The sequence below is a fragment of the Macaca thibetana genome, chromosome 18, assembly GCF_024542745.1.
Source record: "Macaca thibetana thibetana isolate TM-01 chromosome 18, ASM2454274v1, whole genome shotgun sequence".
In the NCBI taxonomy this organism is placed as follows: domain Eukaryota; kingdom Metazoa; phylum Chordata; class Mammalia; order Primates; family Cercopithecidae; genus Macaca; species Macaca thibetana.
Genome location: NC_065595.1, coordinates 224,342 through 239,310, shown reverse-complemented (window position 1 = coordinate 239,310; position 14,969 = coordinate 224,342). Strand labels below are relative to the sequence as shown.

The window sequence follows — 14,969 nt, the reverse complement described above, 5'->3', positions numbered from 1 at the left end:
TTTCCCCTTTAAATCTGAAGCCCTCAAAATCTTATCTTTGGAGAAAGGCATAGACGTGTCTCCTGGGTGCATCCTTAACTTTGGCAAATAAATCTCCTAAAATGATTAGAGGCTTGTCTTGTCGTTTTCTTCCATTGACAATATATACACACATACATACAATAGATACACACATACACGTACATACACACATACACGTACATACATATACGCATACGCACACATACACATGCACACCTCCACACGCGCCCACACATACACGCAGACGTGTCTCACACCACAGCAGACGCCTCGGGACGTCACGGCCCACACATCCCCAACGCTGCGGTCGCGCTCACTTCTCTGTCCACACCCGCGGGGAGCAGCTTCCCCGCTAGGCCACGCTGACTCCGGGGAAGCGGGCGGGGCGAAACCACTTCTGGGGAGGACGCCCAATCTGGGGTTTTTCTCTGGGTGCCCGGGGAGGAGGCGGCGCAGGAGCAAAGACCTGGAGGGCCCAGGGGCGGAAACATGGACGCCTCGCAGCCTCCCGCCGACAGCGGCCCTGCCCAGGTCTCCAGGCTTCGATGCCTTCGTTGCTTTGTGCAGAGAACCCGACTACGTCAGTTCCCAGCATTTAAACAAAACGCGTTCCCTAGCTCCGCAGTGCCAGGAAACCGAGCGGTTCCCGCGCTTCCCCGCGGCGCACACCCTCCGCGCAGCCCGTGAGGCCTCCCCACGCCCAGCTCCCGCCGGCCCCGCCTCGCGCCCCGCCCTCTTTGCCGCCCGCCCCCTGTCTCCCGTCTAGCACTTGTCGCCCCGCCCCACGCCGTCCCCCGCCCGCACACTGCCCACCCGGGGTTGTCTTCACGCCCCCCGACACGCCGCCCGCCTCGCTCCGGTGGTCGCCCACCTCACGCAGTCCTTCTCGCTTCAGTCTTCGCCCCGCCCATTCACCGCCCGCCTTGCGTCCGTCTTCGCCCCGCCCACCAGCCGCCCGCCTCCGGCCTTCGCCCCGCCCACCTACCGCCAGCCTCCGGCCTTCGCCCCTCCGCCGCCGTAGCCCCGCCCGCCATGTACCCAGTCTTCACCCCGCCCCGGGCTGTGGCCCCGTCCACACGCCGTCTACTTCGCGTCTCTCCTCGCCCTGCCCTGCGCCATCGCCCCGCCCACACGCCGCCTGCCCGGCGTATGTCGTCCTTGCGCTCGCGCCGTCGCCCCGCCCACACGCCGCCTGCCCGGCGTATGTCGTCCTTGCGCTCGCGCCGTCGCCCCGCCCACACGCCGCCTGCCCGGCGTATGTCGTCCTTGCGCTCGCGCCGTCGCCCCGCCCACACGCCGCCTGCCCGGCGTATGTCGTCCTTGCGCTCCGCGCCGTCGCCCCGCCGACACGCCGCTAGCCTCGCGTCTGTCGTCGCTCCGCGCCTGCGCCCGTTGTCTCCCTGGTTGCGCCGGGTCTTCGCGCCGCGCCATGTGGGCTGTGGCGGGCGGGCTGTGGGGCTCCCGCGCGGGTCTCCGGGGCCTGCTCCGTAGCCGGGATGCTGCACTCCTTCCGGGCTGCGCGCGGGGAGTGCACGGCTCTGCTGTCTTCTGCAAGAACTGGCTCAAGAAATTTGCCTCGAAAACCAAGTAATGCGGCGGGGTTTGGTGTCCTCGGGCGCGGTGTTCCCTGGGGGGCGGTGTCCCCGGGTTGCGGTGTCCGCCCACCCGCGTTCTTGCGCCCACGCGGCTTGGGTCGCCAGTTCCTGACTCCTGGGGTCTGCAGCAGTTCAGCTCTCACTGTCAACATTCGCAGTTTTTCTGTTCGTGGACGTGTGTCGGGTTAAAAAAACAAAGTGACAATGTGTGTTTATTTTTATTCTCGTCACCGGACGTATTTTTCAGGAGATTAGTTTCAGGAAATGAGGAAAAATGAAAAAATATAAGAATTTCGTTGCTAATGTTGACTTTCTGTGTGGAGTTAATTTGAAGACTAAAGCTTGTCATGGTAATTAGTATGTTTAAATGATGAAAGATAAGTACAATAAAATATAATGACTTTTCACGCTGCTTTTAGTTCTTCTAAGTATGGTAGATGGGTGTATGTTTTCTACTTTAATACACTACTTTTAAGACAGTTTTAGACCCTGCAGAAAAATTGCAAAAATAGTACCGAGATCATGTGTCCTGGCACCCAGCTCCCCCTGTATTAACGTCGGACTTTAGCTTCTCCAGCCGATATTGATAGATTGTTGCTAACTGAAGCCTGTACTTTATTCACTTTTCCTTGGTTCTGCGTGCCGTCCCTTGCTGTCCCAGGTCCCCACCCAAGGTCCACGTTACGTTGAATTGTCTTGTTTCCTTAGGCTGGAGTAGTGTCCCAGACTGTCCCTGTTTTTGATGGCTGTGCCAGTTTGGAGGGGTACTGGTCAGGTGCTTTGCAGGATGCCCCTCTGTTGGAATGTGCCTGTTTTTTTTAATGCTTAGATGTGGATTATGGATTTTGGGGAGGAAGACTAGAGGTAAAGGCCATTCTCATCGCACCGTATCCAGGGTCCACGTTGGCCGTGATCCCCTGCGTGAGGTGCTTGCCAGGTTTCTCTACCTTAAAGTTACTCTTTTTGCCCCCTTACTGTACTCTAGGAGAAAGTCGCTGTGTGCAGCCCATGCCTAAGGAGTGGGGAATTTTGTCCTAAGTGATTTGCATTCTGCAGAGAGGATGTGTCTCTTCACCCCATTTATTAATTAATTCATATCACCAAGAACTCGTGGGTTATAATCCTGTGTTACTTAGTTTTGTTCAAATGTTTCCAGCTCTGGCCCTTAGCAGCTCTCTAAGCTCCTATGTGCTGTTACCATACCCTTGTCATTACGGCATTTTGCTGGGTTTTTGTGTGTGTTAAACACTTACCTGCTTTCTGGCACTACAAGATGCTCCAGGCTCATCTTGTGTGTTTCCTACCGCAGCCCTAAAATCAGCCATTTCTCCAAGGAGCCCTCGTTCCTTTTATTGGAGAGAGAGATTAGAAACCATGGGTGCTGGGTGTGTTCATTGCTTCTGGGGTGTCTGTCTTTAGGCCATCTCATCTGATGAAAGGATATATGTGTTCCTGTTCACCCTCGTGTAAATATGCACCTATAAACATTTTTATGTATAACCATCTGTCTCCAACTCCAGAACCTACTGTGTGGATCATTCTAGCCTCCCCTCCTTGCTTATCTGTAAGTCCCACTCCAGTAGTGAGCGTGGCTGCCACCTTTCATTTGCTTAATTGTTCAGTCTCAGTCTATGCCTGTGACAGCATCCGAATCCTTTACCTGAACTTCCATGGGAAACGTCTTGATCAATTAGAGTACAGTGTTTCTGTGCAGTTTGGTGGGTGTCTTTCCCTCAAACCTTGGGACTAGAAGTAGAATTTAGGTGAGAATATGAGGTTGAATTAAAACCATCTTCAGCCTCTTCCCCACAACCCATGTTGTTGTCAATTAAATACTGAAATTTTTTAAGATGGACAGTAACGTAACGTCTAAGTTTAGCCCCTTACAAACAGTTATGGTATCATAACCTCTTAAATTAGCTTATGTAACTTTTTGACTTTGCCATCACTAACATAATGCTTATTTTCTCCCCAAAGAAAAAAGTTTTGGTATGAAGGTCCTTCCTTGGGCTCTCACTTGGTGAGTATAAACCATGAGCCACTTTATAATCTTGATGGGAGTGAAGGTTTAAAAGTTGGCAAAATTCTCACCTGGAGGTCTTTCCGTTTCTGTATTGGAGGGGACAGTGTCTGTGTGGATGCGACTGGATGCCATTGGCAACATGGAGTTTTTACCTTTTCAAAAAAAAAAAAAGTACCGACATTAATGTTCTCCAGAAAGTCGTATCTTTTATCAAATTATAATATGGTAGTATCCATTTAGTTTTTAGTGTGTGTACCATAAAAGTTTATGCAATATATGGCTCCCATTCTGAAAAATAAATACATCACTTATACTAAAAATTACTGAATTATTCCCTTTGGCAGGGTGAACTTTATGGTATGTGAATTATATCTCAACAAAAACTTTTTTTGAGAAAATATTTACTTGCAGTACTTTTAATCTTGGAGGGTTACCAGGTAAAAATCTAAAAGGATCCCGGTTTATCCAACTTTATCTTAATGAAAGCTGAGGCAGCTAAGAGTGATAGCCGCTCATCCAGCTGAGAGGCTGCCCGTCCAGCCCTCCCCAGCCCCTGTCGTGTGAGTTGGTGAGTTTGGAGTTGTAACGCTGACCTTGGGGTGTGCTCTTCTTCTTGATGGAGACTTACAAACCATCCAAGTTGGAATTCCTCATGAAGACCACCTCAAAGAAAACCAGGAAGGAAGACCATGTGCGCGTGAGGGCCCTGAACGGTCTCCTCTATAAGGCACTGACAGACCTGCTGTGCACCCCGGAAGTGAGTCAGGAGCTGTATGACCTTAACGTGGAGCTTTCCAAGGTAGGCTACGTGGCTAAAGAGAAGAAATGGGTTGAGACAGCAGGCCTGGCACTCACTTTACCTGGCCCAGTCTTGCCTGACAATTGAAAAAAGACGCTTTAGGCTGGGCGCGGTGGCGCACGCCTGTAATCCCAGCACTTTGGGAGGCCTAGACGGGTGGATCATGAGGTCAGGAGATTAAGACCATCCTGGCTAATACAGTAAAACCCCGTCTCTACTAAGAATACAAAAAATTAGCCCGGCGTGGTGGCGGCACCTGTAGTCCCAGTTACTCGGGAGGCTGAGGCTTGAACCCAGGAGGCGGAGGTTGCCGTGAGCCGAGACCGCGCCACTGCACTCCAGCCTGGGCGACAGAGCGAGACTCCGTCTCAAAAAAAAAAAAAAGCCACTTGAGCACTTACAAAGTCTTAGTTCTGGGTTGCAGAGGTGATACTCAGTCTGGTCATTGGAGCCCTGAAGACAGATGGTGGGTGTCTGCTGTGCAGAGGCAGACGTCTCACTGGAAGGCGGGAGTCCTGTGACCATCAGCACCTGGCATGTTGTCAGATAGTAGAAGGTCTAAGCCTGCCTTGGGAAGAGGATGCGTCTGCCTGTACCTCAGTACAGTGGTACAGGCGATGACTTCCTCTGGCCCACTCTGAGTTGTGAGGAGAAAAGGCAGCATCAAGCATTTTTGATTAGCGTCCCAGGGCAAGTGGCTGTGAGGCAAGCGTGGGGTCAGGATTCCGGTTTGGTTCTGCAAACCAGGTGGTTTGGTTTGCAGGACCTGGTGAAGCGGGGAGGGAGGTTTTGGGTTCTGGGGCCCTACTTCACATGGGGGCGTGTGCGGCAGCAGGTGGTGGCCTCCGGCAATGTGCCAGAGCCCTGGCTTGGGTGGGAGGGGCGTCCGCAGCTGTGGTTTTCATCTCCTGGATGTTGTTTGTCTTGAAAACCCATGAAAACTAAAGAGTGACCTGTGCGGGGTGGGGTCTCAGGTTTCCCTGACTCCAGACTTCTCAGCCTGCCGAGTGTACTGGAAGACAACGCTCTCTGCCGAGCAGAACGCACACATGGAGGCTGTCCTGCAGAGAAGTGCCGCGTCCATGAGGTGACGACCTTTGCTTTCTGAATGTACTTGCTTTTTGCTCACACCCTCTGTGTCTCAGCTGTTTCTCTTGTAGGTGAACTTTAACTTTTCGTTGAGTATTTTTTCTTTTAAAGAAAATTTTGGAAGCATTTTCTTGAAGTTCATAGTATAATTTCCTTTCTCATATAAGCTGTAATGTAGGTTAGCATTTCTCAAAGTGTGCCAGGATCCCTAGGGATCTGGAGATCCTGTCAGGGAGTTCATTAGGGTGAGACGTTGTTCCACCTCTCCTGCTGTGTTGACATTTGCCCTGAGGATGCAGGAACCGTGAGGGAAGACTGCTGGTGCCATGCTACCAGCCAGGGCAGTGGGGCGCCACGCCACAAGCCTAGAGTAAAAGACGATGTCACTTTTACTTAAGAATATCCCAGATGAGACTCGACACGGTGCCTCTCACCTGTAATCCCCGCAGCTCGGGATGCCGAGGCGGGAGGATCCCTTGAGGCCAGGAGTTCAGGACCAGTTTGGGCAAGATGGCGAGACCCCGTTCCTACAAAAAATTAAAAAGTTAACCAGGCACAGTGGCAGCACACACATGTAGTCCCACCTACTCGGGAGGCTGAGGTGGGAAGTATCCCCTGCATTCCTGTCACCCCAGGAATTTGTGGTGGCAGGAGGATCACTGGAGCCCAGGAGGTGGAGGTTGCAGTGAGCCATGAGAAGGTACCTGCTTTCCAGCCTGGACAGTGGAGCAAGACCCTGTTTCTCCAAGAAAAATTAAAATCCGAGACAGTTTGTAAAACATTATTAATTGTATTAAATCTTGACCCTTGAGCATGTCTTTTAAATATTTTTTGTAATGGGAAGTACATGTAAGTGACTTGCTGTCTGGAGAGTGCTGAACAGAAAAGCGTAGTGAGCACACCGTTCAGTTTGGGTGTCTGTCAGACATTCCTTCAGAAATGAGTGAGTGAACCCAGCACTCCAGAGCCAACAACGGACCATATCTGTTGCCAGTGATACAGTTGAAGCTTTCAAGTGAAAATCAGAATTTTAGGGAACTTGTATTCACCACTGTGAGCCTGACAACGTCTAGGTACTTGAGACTCCTCTGATGAGATTGGCAGCCACCGACCTTAACAAACGTGCTGTCGTGTGGTAAACCGTGTCAACGCTTTTAAAATCTGCATAACTAGGTGAACTGTTGTTTTCCAAATGACCAGTGCACGAGGTTACAAAACCGCACGCGGAGAGGTAGATTCACAGTGTGAGCCCGATGGTGAGTTTTAATGTAGCAGAGCGCGACAGGTTCGTTGGTGTGGTTTCAGATTCCTCATTGCAGCTGTTTATATATTTATTTATTTGAGATGGAGTCTTGCTGTGTTGCCCAGGCTGGAGGGCAGTGGAGTGATAGTGGCTCACTGCAACCTCTGCCTCCTGGGTTCAAGCGATTCTCATGCCTCAGCCTCCTGAGTAGCTGGGATTACAGATGCCCACCACCATGCCCAGCTAATCTTTGTGTTTTTAGTAGAGATGAGGTTTCACTATGTTGGCCAGGCTGGAACAACTGACCTTTAATAAAGTACTTTTGTTGAATTTTTGTGACAAAGAAGATCCATACTTTTCTCAGAGCTGTTGAATTCTCTCTTTCCCAACACATATCTGGGAGGCCTGATTTTTTTTGTTGTTTTGCTTTTTTTGAGACAGGATCTCATTCTGTCTCCAGGCTGGAGTGCAGGGGCACAGTCTTGGCTCACTGCAGCCTCAACCTCCCAGGCTCAAGCGATCTTCCTGCCTCAGCCTCCCATACAGCGGGAGCACAGGTGCGCGCCACCATGCTTGGCTCATTTTGTATTTTTTGTAGAGATGGGCTCTCCCTATGTTGCCTAGGCTGGTCTCCAACTCCTGGGCTTAAGCGATCCTCTGGCCTGAGCTTCCCAAAGTGCTGAGATTACAGGCATGAGCTACTGTGCTGGCTCTTCTTGTATTTCAGTGAGAGGAGGGACAGAGTGCAGAAGCAGCAATGCGATCCCAGCTGTCTTCCGTGAAGCTGGCCTTGGAGAATGTGCAAATATGTAAACAATGCCATGCTTCTCATTGGTTTTGTGGGGGGAATATATACTTTCTGTTTTTGTTAAAAATGTCTATGTAAGCATTTAGTGGGTTTTTGAGCGACTTTAAAAGGACATAGCTTTTAGATTTCTCAGTTTTAGTTTCTAGTATGGTAAATATTGGTAGATAGAACCCACATAGCTAACGGCTCTTTGGGATCTTCAGTAATTTTTAAGACTGTAAAGGATCCTGGGACCAACAATTTTGGGAATTGCTGAGCTGGGTGATGATAAAGAAATTATTCAGTTTCCTCCTCAGTTTAAAAAGTGCAGAAATCCAGCTCACTGACCAGCAATCTCAGAACTGGAATTCCTCCTTTCTGCCTCCCTTCTCATTATGCCCCATGTTTAGGGTGGGGACAGACGTAGACAAGGTGGCCACGTGTGGGCTTCGTTCCAGGCACCCTGCCTGGCTTCCCTGCATCGTTACCATGCACGATGATGCCCAGGGCTCTGTGAAACTGCGTATCAGAGAACGTTCATTTCATTTCTTACTGTTTAACAAAACCAAGAAAATGGAGATTATTGACAAGTGTTGAGACAGCATTGTTTTCCGATTTTTACGTATCAGAAAATTCAGTTGAGCTGAATGTCGCTCTTCCCAACTCCTGTGGGTCACCCAAGATTTAGGGTCAAGGTTTTCCATAGCTGTGTACCAAAGGTCTGTGGTCACGGCTTTCACTGGTTATATGTGCCGTGCCTACATTGGCCTTAGGTCTGTATTATGTAATGTGCGTGATAAAAATATCACTTCTGTGTCTAATATCTGGGAACCTGAGGGTCGTGTCGTGCCAGGGCGTGTCCACTGAGCGTGGGAGGACAGGCTGTTAGTGCACAGACGCTGGAGCCCACGGCCATGGTGATGAGTTCAGGTCGGGTGATTTATACAGATCTCACAAGTTGCATTGAGAAAAGTAAAGGAAATTGCAGTTAGGATGCATTTTGCATCCTTTTGTGATGTGGTAGTTGTGGCTGAAGATGACTCTTCTGGGCTGCCGTTTTCATTTCTGAGTAATACACTAAATCTCACTCCTGCCTCTTAGTGACATCTTGAATCTTGTGTTCAGCACCGTCACACCTCTCCACTGAGCGTCACGGCACAGCTGTGAGACTCTGTGCATTCTCTCTCCCAGGCACCTCCTGATGTCCCAGCAGACCGTGAGGAATGTGCCACCTATAGTGTTTGTTAAAGACAAGAAAAGTGCAGCTCTCGCTGAGGTAAGGTTTCAAAAAAACTTTTTAAACTTTTAAACTTTTTATTTTTTTTATTGGAGACAGGGTCTTGCTGTATTGTCCAGGCTAGTCTTCAACTCCTGGCCTGAAGTGATCCTTCTGCCTCGGCCTCCCAAAGTGGTGGGATTTATAGGTGTGAGCCACCGGGCCCAGGTAATAATTAACTTTTTATAACATAAATGCTTATATGAATAAAATTTTAAATTTAAATTTTAAATCCTGAAAAGATAATGCACAGTTAAAAAAGAGAAGAGGCGGGGTGCAGTGGCTCAAGCCTGTAATCTCAGCACTTTGGGAGGCCGAGGCAGGTGGATCACGAGGTCAGGAGTTTGAGACTAGCCTGGCCAATTCAGCAAAACCCCGTCTCTACTAAAAATACAAAAAAATTAGCCGGTCATAGTGGCGCGTGCCTGTAGTCTCAGCTGCTTGGGAGGCCGAGGCAGAAGAGTCGATTGAACTGGGGAGGCGGAGGTTGCAGTGAGCTGAGATTGCACCACTGCACTCCAGCCTGGGCGACAGAGTGAGAGACTCCGTGTCCAAAAAAAAAAAGGGAAGAAACCATTGAGAAGGGAACAAATGAAAAGTCATGAAAGAAGGGTGCAAATGAAGAGGCTTTCCCTTGCTCCTGTGCCGCTGTTCCCAGCCCAGGTCCCCAGAGGTAATTGCTGTTTCCGGTTTTAATTTTTTAGTGCTTATCACTGTAGCTCTAACTAGGGTATAAATTTCACACGGCCAGAGTTTCCCTCCCACGCCTGTCTCTCCCTCCCACCTCTCAACATGGATCAGTCCACTCTCGTTTCACACCATCAGGGCTTATGAGACTTAGGTCTGTCCTATAACTGTAAGTGCTTTTATCATTTTCCTTGCTTTAGAGATGGTTTAGCTATAAAGATTAAAAACACGTAAATATATACTTCCCTGGGTGGTGGTTATCTGGTAGTTATTAAGGTATGTTATACCTTCAAAAACTCCGTCAAAAATCAGCGAGTAGCGTTTGCAGTATTATAGGTAACTGTTATTCAGTATAGGACAGACAGTATTTGGATCCCCAGAAGAAAAAGATGCAGTTTGACATTTGTGGTTTTTATTAATCAGTGTATAGGTAACACTAAAAACTTTGTACAAGTAATAAGCTTGACAGATATGTGATTTCCCTTGCTAGCAAAAGAAGCGAAGGAGTGACGTTATAATCCCTGCTGTAAGGAATCAAGGACAGTGCTGCGAGGGCATCAGCAAGGCATTCCCTGGGGAGGACGTGCCAGTCTCTGAGCTCAGCACCGCAGGCTCCTGTCTCTGGGAGGGAGGTCCCATCAGGTGTTGCGGGTTCACTTCCAGAATAGTCACTGGACAGGGGAGGGTGCGTGCTGTGCTTGGAGCAGGATGAGGACACCCCCAGAGGCCGGGGACAGGCAGGCCAGGGTTCGGGTGGAATGCAGCGTCCAGCAGGGCTTGTGGGCCATTGCCATGGTGTGGATGGCATCCCATGAGCCTGGCTGAGGAGCAGTTTTCTCTTGTAGTTTAGGCTCCTGGCTTCGTGACTGTCCCCATCATCTTTTACCTTGTCTTGCTTGGAGGCTTTTCTCCCCCCAAGCACACAAATTCTGTGGCAAAACTGAAGCATTTTGCAAAACTACCTTGGAAACCAGATAATGGTTAGTTATTTAATTCAACTAATGCTTAACTGGTTTCTTCATAAATTTGACTAACATTTACAAGTCTAAAATGTAGTTTTTAAAAAGCCTCACTTTGTTATCGGAGAAAACGTGTTATGTAAAAGTAACAGTAAGGTATTTGAAAGCACAGGCTACTGAACAGATCCTCGTATTTGGGAAGAGTCAATAGAAGAAATTGTGCAAAGTCTGATCAAAAGCTCTGCAGTTAACAACACTGGTGTTACATGGAGCCCGGCTGTAAGTACGGCGGTGGGGATGTGGCTAACTGGTTTACCCTCTGCGTTCCTCTGTAGCTTGACAAGTTACTGGCAGTCGCAGACTTTGGACCCCGGGATGAAAGAGACGACTTTGTACAAAATGATTTCAGGTGATGCATGTGGACGTATGTTTTGATTCCCTGGGGTGGATTCCTGGGTGTGGAATTGCCGTTTCCCCAGCAGCTGCACAGCTCCACGTCCCTAGTAGCCTGATGGACCCCGTGGCACTTGCCCGCAGGGCTGGCAGCCCATATTCATAGACCTGTGCTGTGGCCTGGCCACGTTTACACAGTGGGGGCCTCGGGCTACCAGAGGTGTCTGCTATAACTCCTTCAGTGAGGAGAGGGCCTCTTGTCCTCTTCATTCGTTCAACATGTTGTTATTGAGTGCCCCCTGTATGCCAGGCCCTGGTCTAGCATTTAGGATGCAGCTGTCTTTGGAACCTGCCTTTCACTAGGGGAAGCTGACGGGAAGCAGTAAACATCATAGATGGGTCAGTCGTGTGTGAGGAGGGAGGTAGAGGGAGGTGGGGCTTGGGGCCTGTGCATGTGCACACACATATACATCTTTTCCAAACTTGTAGTGCCTGACAGCCTGCGGGTGCTGGGATGTTTGTGGAGGGCCCCATTGCAAGCATGCAGCTGCTAGAGCAGGTCTTGCCTGTGGGCCTTAGACAGCAGCGTCAGCATCGCCTGGGCACCTGCCAGAGTTAGGTTTAACCAGCCTGCCAGGCACATCCCTGAGCTGGAAGCAAAGCTCCATGCTGTAGCAGGCCTGGCCTGATTGGGTCAGCAAGGGGCAGTGTGGGGGTGGCAGGTCAGGGAGCTGAGCCCAGGGTTTGGAGACTTTCCAGAGTGGATCCTTGGATGATACAGGGGCCGTGACATGGCCTTGATTAGGTGCTGTTCACCAAGAATAGACTCTTCATGAAGGCTAATAAGTGGCAGATCTGATAGACCTCACCTGTAATTCTACTAGTTTAACTGGCCCGAGGCCCTGGCCATGCTTAGAGAAAGCAGTTGCAAATGCATTTTTTTTTATTTCTCGAGACAGAGTCTCAGTCTGTTGCCCAGGCTGGAGTACAGTGGCGTGATCTTGGCTCACTGCAACCTCTGCCTCTTGGGTTCAGGCGATTCTGCTGCCTCAGCCTCCCGAATAGCTGGGATTACAGGTGCCTGCTACCACGCCCAGCTAATTTTTGTATTTTTAGTGAAGACGGGGTTTCACCATGTTGGCCAGGCGGGTCTTGAACTCCTGACCTCGTGATCCGCCCACCTCAGCCTCCCAAAGTGCTGGGATTACAGATGTGAGCCACCGTGCCTGGCGCAAATGCATTTATTGCGTACAGGATGGTGCATCTAGACTGTGCTGGCCAAATGCTTCTGATGCTGGAGAACGTTGAAACCACAGCCCACCTTCCTTCACTCCTGTCTCCAGTTACCCTCAGACAGACGTTGGGAGGGTTCTCAGGCGAGCAGACGTAGGAAGTGTGATGTGCTGTTGTAGCGATGAACTGTGGATTGGGGGCTCCGTTTTTGCTTGGTGTGAAGGCTCCTCTTCTCCCTTCCCAGGGACGCCGATGCCCCGCAATCCTGTGGCACCACAGAGCCGGCCACAAGCTCCAGCGTGTGTGGTATCAATCATGAGGCGCTCAACAAGCAGATTATGGAGTACAAAAGGAGGAAAGATAAAGGGCTCGGGGGCCTGGTGTGGCAGGGGCAGGCGGCTGAGCTGACAACGCAGATGAAAAAGGGAAGGAAGAGGGCCAGGCCCCGCCTGGAGCAGGACAGCTCCCTCAAGAGTTACCTGTCGGGCGAGGAGGTGGAAGATGACCCGGACCTCGTTGGTGCCCCGGAGTACGAATGCTACGCCCTGGACGCAGAGGAGTTGGAAGCAGAGAAAGGAGGTGGCACAACGGAGGATGGCCGCGGCTGCAATGCCAGCAGGGAGTAGATGGAGAGGCGTCAGCTCTGCCTGTCCCACGTTCGCAGGGAAAAGCATTGGCACGTGACGCAGCATGTGGCTTTGTTGAGGCAGTTGATGGAGTTAAAACCATCTGCTCTTCTGTTACGTCGACGTTTTCTAGCTTTTCCGTGTATCTAAACACAGTTTGCTACAGAAGTCACTGTTGTTTTTCCCATACACCGTGTGTAATGTGAAAAATAAATGGCCATCTTACCACAGATTCTCACAAAAAGAAAATGGTAAAATAGTGTCTCTGAGATGCTGGCGTGGCCACCTCCACCTGCAGAGCCCTGCCAGGTGCCAGTGAGTGCTTGGCCCGAGGGGTCAGGCCACAGCAGTGGCCGGGGTGAGAACTGAACCTGCAAACCTGGAGAGAGCAGAGGGTCCCCAGGGCCTCCCAACCCCCTGGAGCTGCTGAGTAGGCACTTGGACTTCGTCCGCGACTGGCCTCTTTAGCACGGCTTCGTGCAGCGGCTTCCACCTTCTGGTTCAGGCCAAGGTTGGGCAGAAAGTGAGTTGGCGGGTTTACTGGGGCTTCCTGGTGACCCTGGCTCTGGCCGTGGTTCCATCGCACCTGAAGTAGTAACACTTCCCCTGGTGCCTGTGGCCACCTAGTGTATTTTCTAATCCATCCCAATGTGCAGCAGACTTGGTCTTTGCCTTCTGAAGAGTGTGACTCGTTTATACTGAATTCTTTGTGTCACTTCTGACACAGGGATTTATCAGAGGAGAAAACACAGATTCTATACCTCGTCAGCTACTATTTAGTTCGGCTTCCCTCTTAATGCCCCAGCCCCTGTCAGCTGTCAGGTTCTAAATTCAGAATTCTCTCGATTCTGTCAGGTTCTGCACTATGAGTCAGTGCCATCCCATCCACCGGCTTTCTGCCGGTGCAGCAGGGCTGTGAGAATCAAGACGGCACAGGGAAGGCATCTGTCCCAGCATTTGCACATGACAGGTGCCCATGGTGCAGGAGCAGAATCTGGAAGCAGCAGGGGCTTTAGGTGCTGTGCCCTGCCAGCCTCCTCCCCAAAAGGAGAAATGTCCTAGGGATGGCAGATCTGCAGCACTGAGCAGCCTGCCGTGCTGACCGCCGGATCCAGGCCACGTGCCGCAGACAGTGGCTGTGGGTGAGTGACGAGGCCACTACCCAGAAAGCTGCATGTGCACTGTGCGGAGGAACGACTGTAGGAGATGCTGCTGCAGGAAGCTGACTCCCTTGTCTTTTCATTTGTGCTCTGGGACTAAGCTGTTATAAGTCATCAAATGGCAGAAGCAAGATTTTTTTCAGATCTAGGAAATTATTTGTTTATACTCCACATCAGAATGGAGAGGCCACTGCCTAAGGCCAGTTAAACTAAGAAGGATGGATTTAAGACAATTTGTAAGGATAGATAAAATCCCACATGATGGTATGAGTAGGAGAGAGAGAAAAAAAGGGAGCCAGAAATTAGGCTACAAAGTGTCCACCACACATAAAGGCTCATGTTTCCATTACACCGTGAGCCAGATGTTTAGCTCTAGAGTTTCTGGTAGCCAGTTAAGAGGTGTCCAGTTAAGGGGTGTACGTGTCTGTGGTTAATCATCATGTAGGTCAGGATAATGAGGTGAAACTGCAGCGACCAACGGCACATCTCCCTGACTTCCAACAAGCAGTTTGCTGCTTACTCTTGCTGGGCGACCGTCATGGGCTGGGGTCAGGCCAAGGCCTTTTGTATCTGGTGTTACTGGAACGTGGCTGTGTGAATTCGTTTATGTGCAGGAGACCTCCCCATCCTGATGTGGGAAATGCATGGTGGTGATTTACGAGCACAACATCCTAAAAAACGTTTTTGTATTTCCCTAGCGAGATAACTTCAGGTTACAAGGCTCTGGTACTTGACCATGATGACTCCATGAGAAAACAGCAGAATGCCAGCTCTACACGGCACTGCCGGGCGGGGAACAGGGTCAGTGCTTGTGCCAGCGCCCGAGGGGCCATGTCAGCAGGATGCCAGCTCTGCAGGTACCTTCACGGCACTGCCGGGCGGGGAACAGGGCCAGTGCTTGTGCCAGCACCTGAGGGGGCCATGTCAGCAGAATGCCAGCTCTGCAGGTACCTCCACGGCACTGCCGGGCAGGGAACAGGGTCAGTGCTGTGCCAGCGCCTGAGGGGACCATGTGAGGCCTCACATTGCAGCACCACCCGTGGACGTCAGGCCCTGGAGCACCCAAACTGAAATGAAG

At 50.7% G+C, this 14,969-nt stretch overlaps 2 protein-coding genes across 11 annotated transcripts in view; one reads left to right on the top strand and one right to left on the bottom strand.

Annotated features, from left to right (window-relative positions):
* TXNL4A (thioredoxin like 4A) overlaps positions 1–1,105 on the bottom strand; it is a 52,757-nt gene extending 51,652 nt beyond the window's left edge. For 3 of the 10 annotated variants that reach the window (XR_007721326.1, XR_007721330.1, XR_007721331.1), the window contains exon 1: positions 835–964. The gene's annotated coding sequence lies outside the window, so the exon portion shown is untranslated. Of the gene's footprint in view, positions 1–278; positions 456–487; positions 744–834; positions 972–1,002 lie in introns of those variants that run through there. The other 7 variants (XR_007721328.1, XR_007721327.1, XR_007721333.1 and 4 more) reach the window with 7 other exon arrangements.
* RBFA (ribosome binding factor A) overlaps positions 1–12,975 on the top strand; it is a 252,019-nt gene extending 239,044 nt beyond the window's left edge. The window contains exons 2-8 of the mRNA XM_050768220.1: positions 1,445–1,608; positions 3,594–3,636; positions 4,262–4,438; positions 5,413–5,525; positions 8,749–8,833; positions 10,815–10,888; positions 12,350–12,975. Coding sequence (XP_050624177.1) covers positions 1,451–1,608; positions 3,594–3,636; positions 4,262–4,438; positions 5,413–5,525; positions 8,749–8,833; positions 10,815–10,888; positions 12,350–12,731 — 1,032 coding nt within the window. The 5' untranslated portion in view covers positions 1,445–1,450 and the 3' untranslated portion in view covers positions 12,732–12,975. The remainder of the gene's footprint in view (positions 1–1,444; positions 1,609–3,593; positions 3,637–4,261; positions 4,439–5,412; positions 5,526–8,748; positions 8,834–10,814; positions 10,889–12,349) is intronic.
* Positions 12,976–14,969: the final 1,994 nt, after the last annotated feature.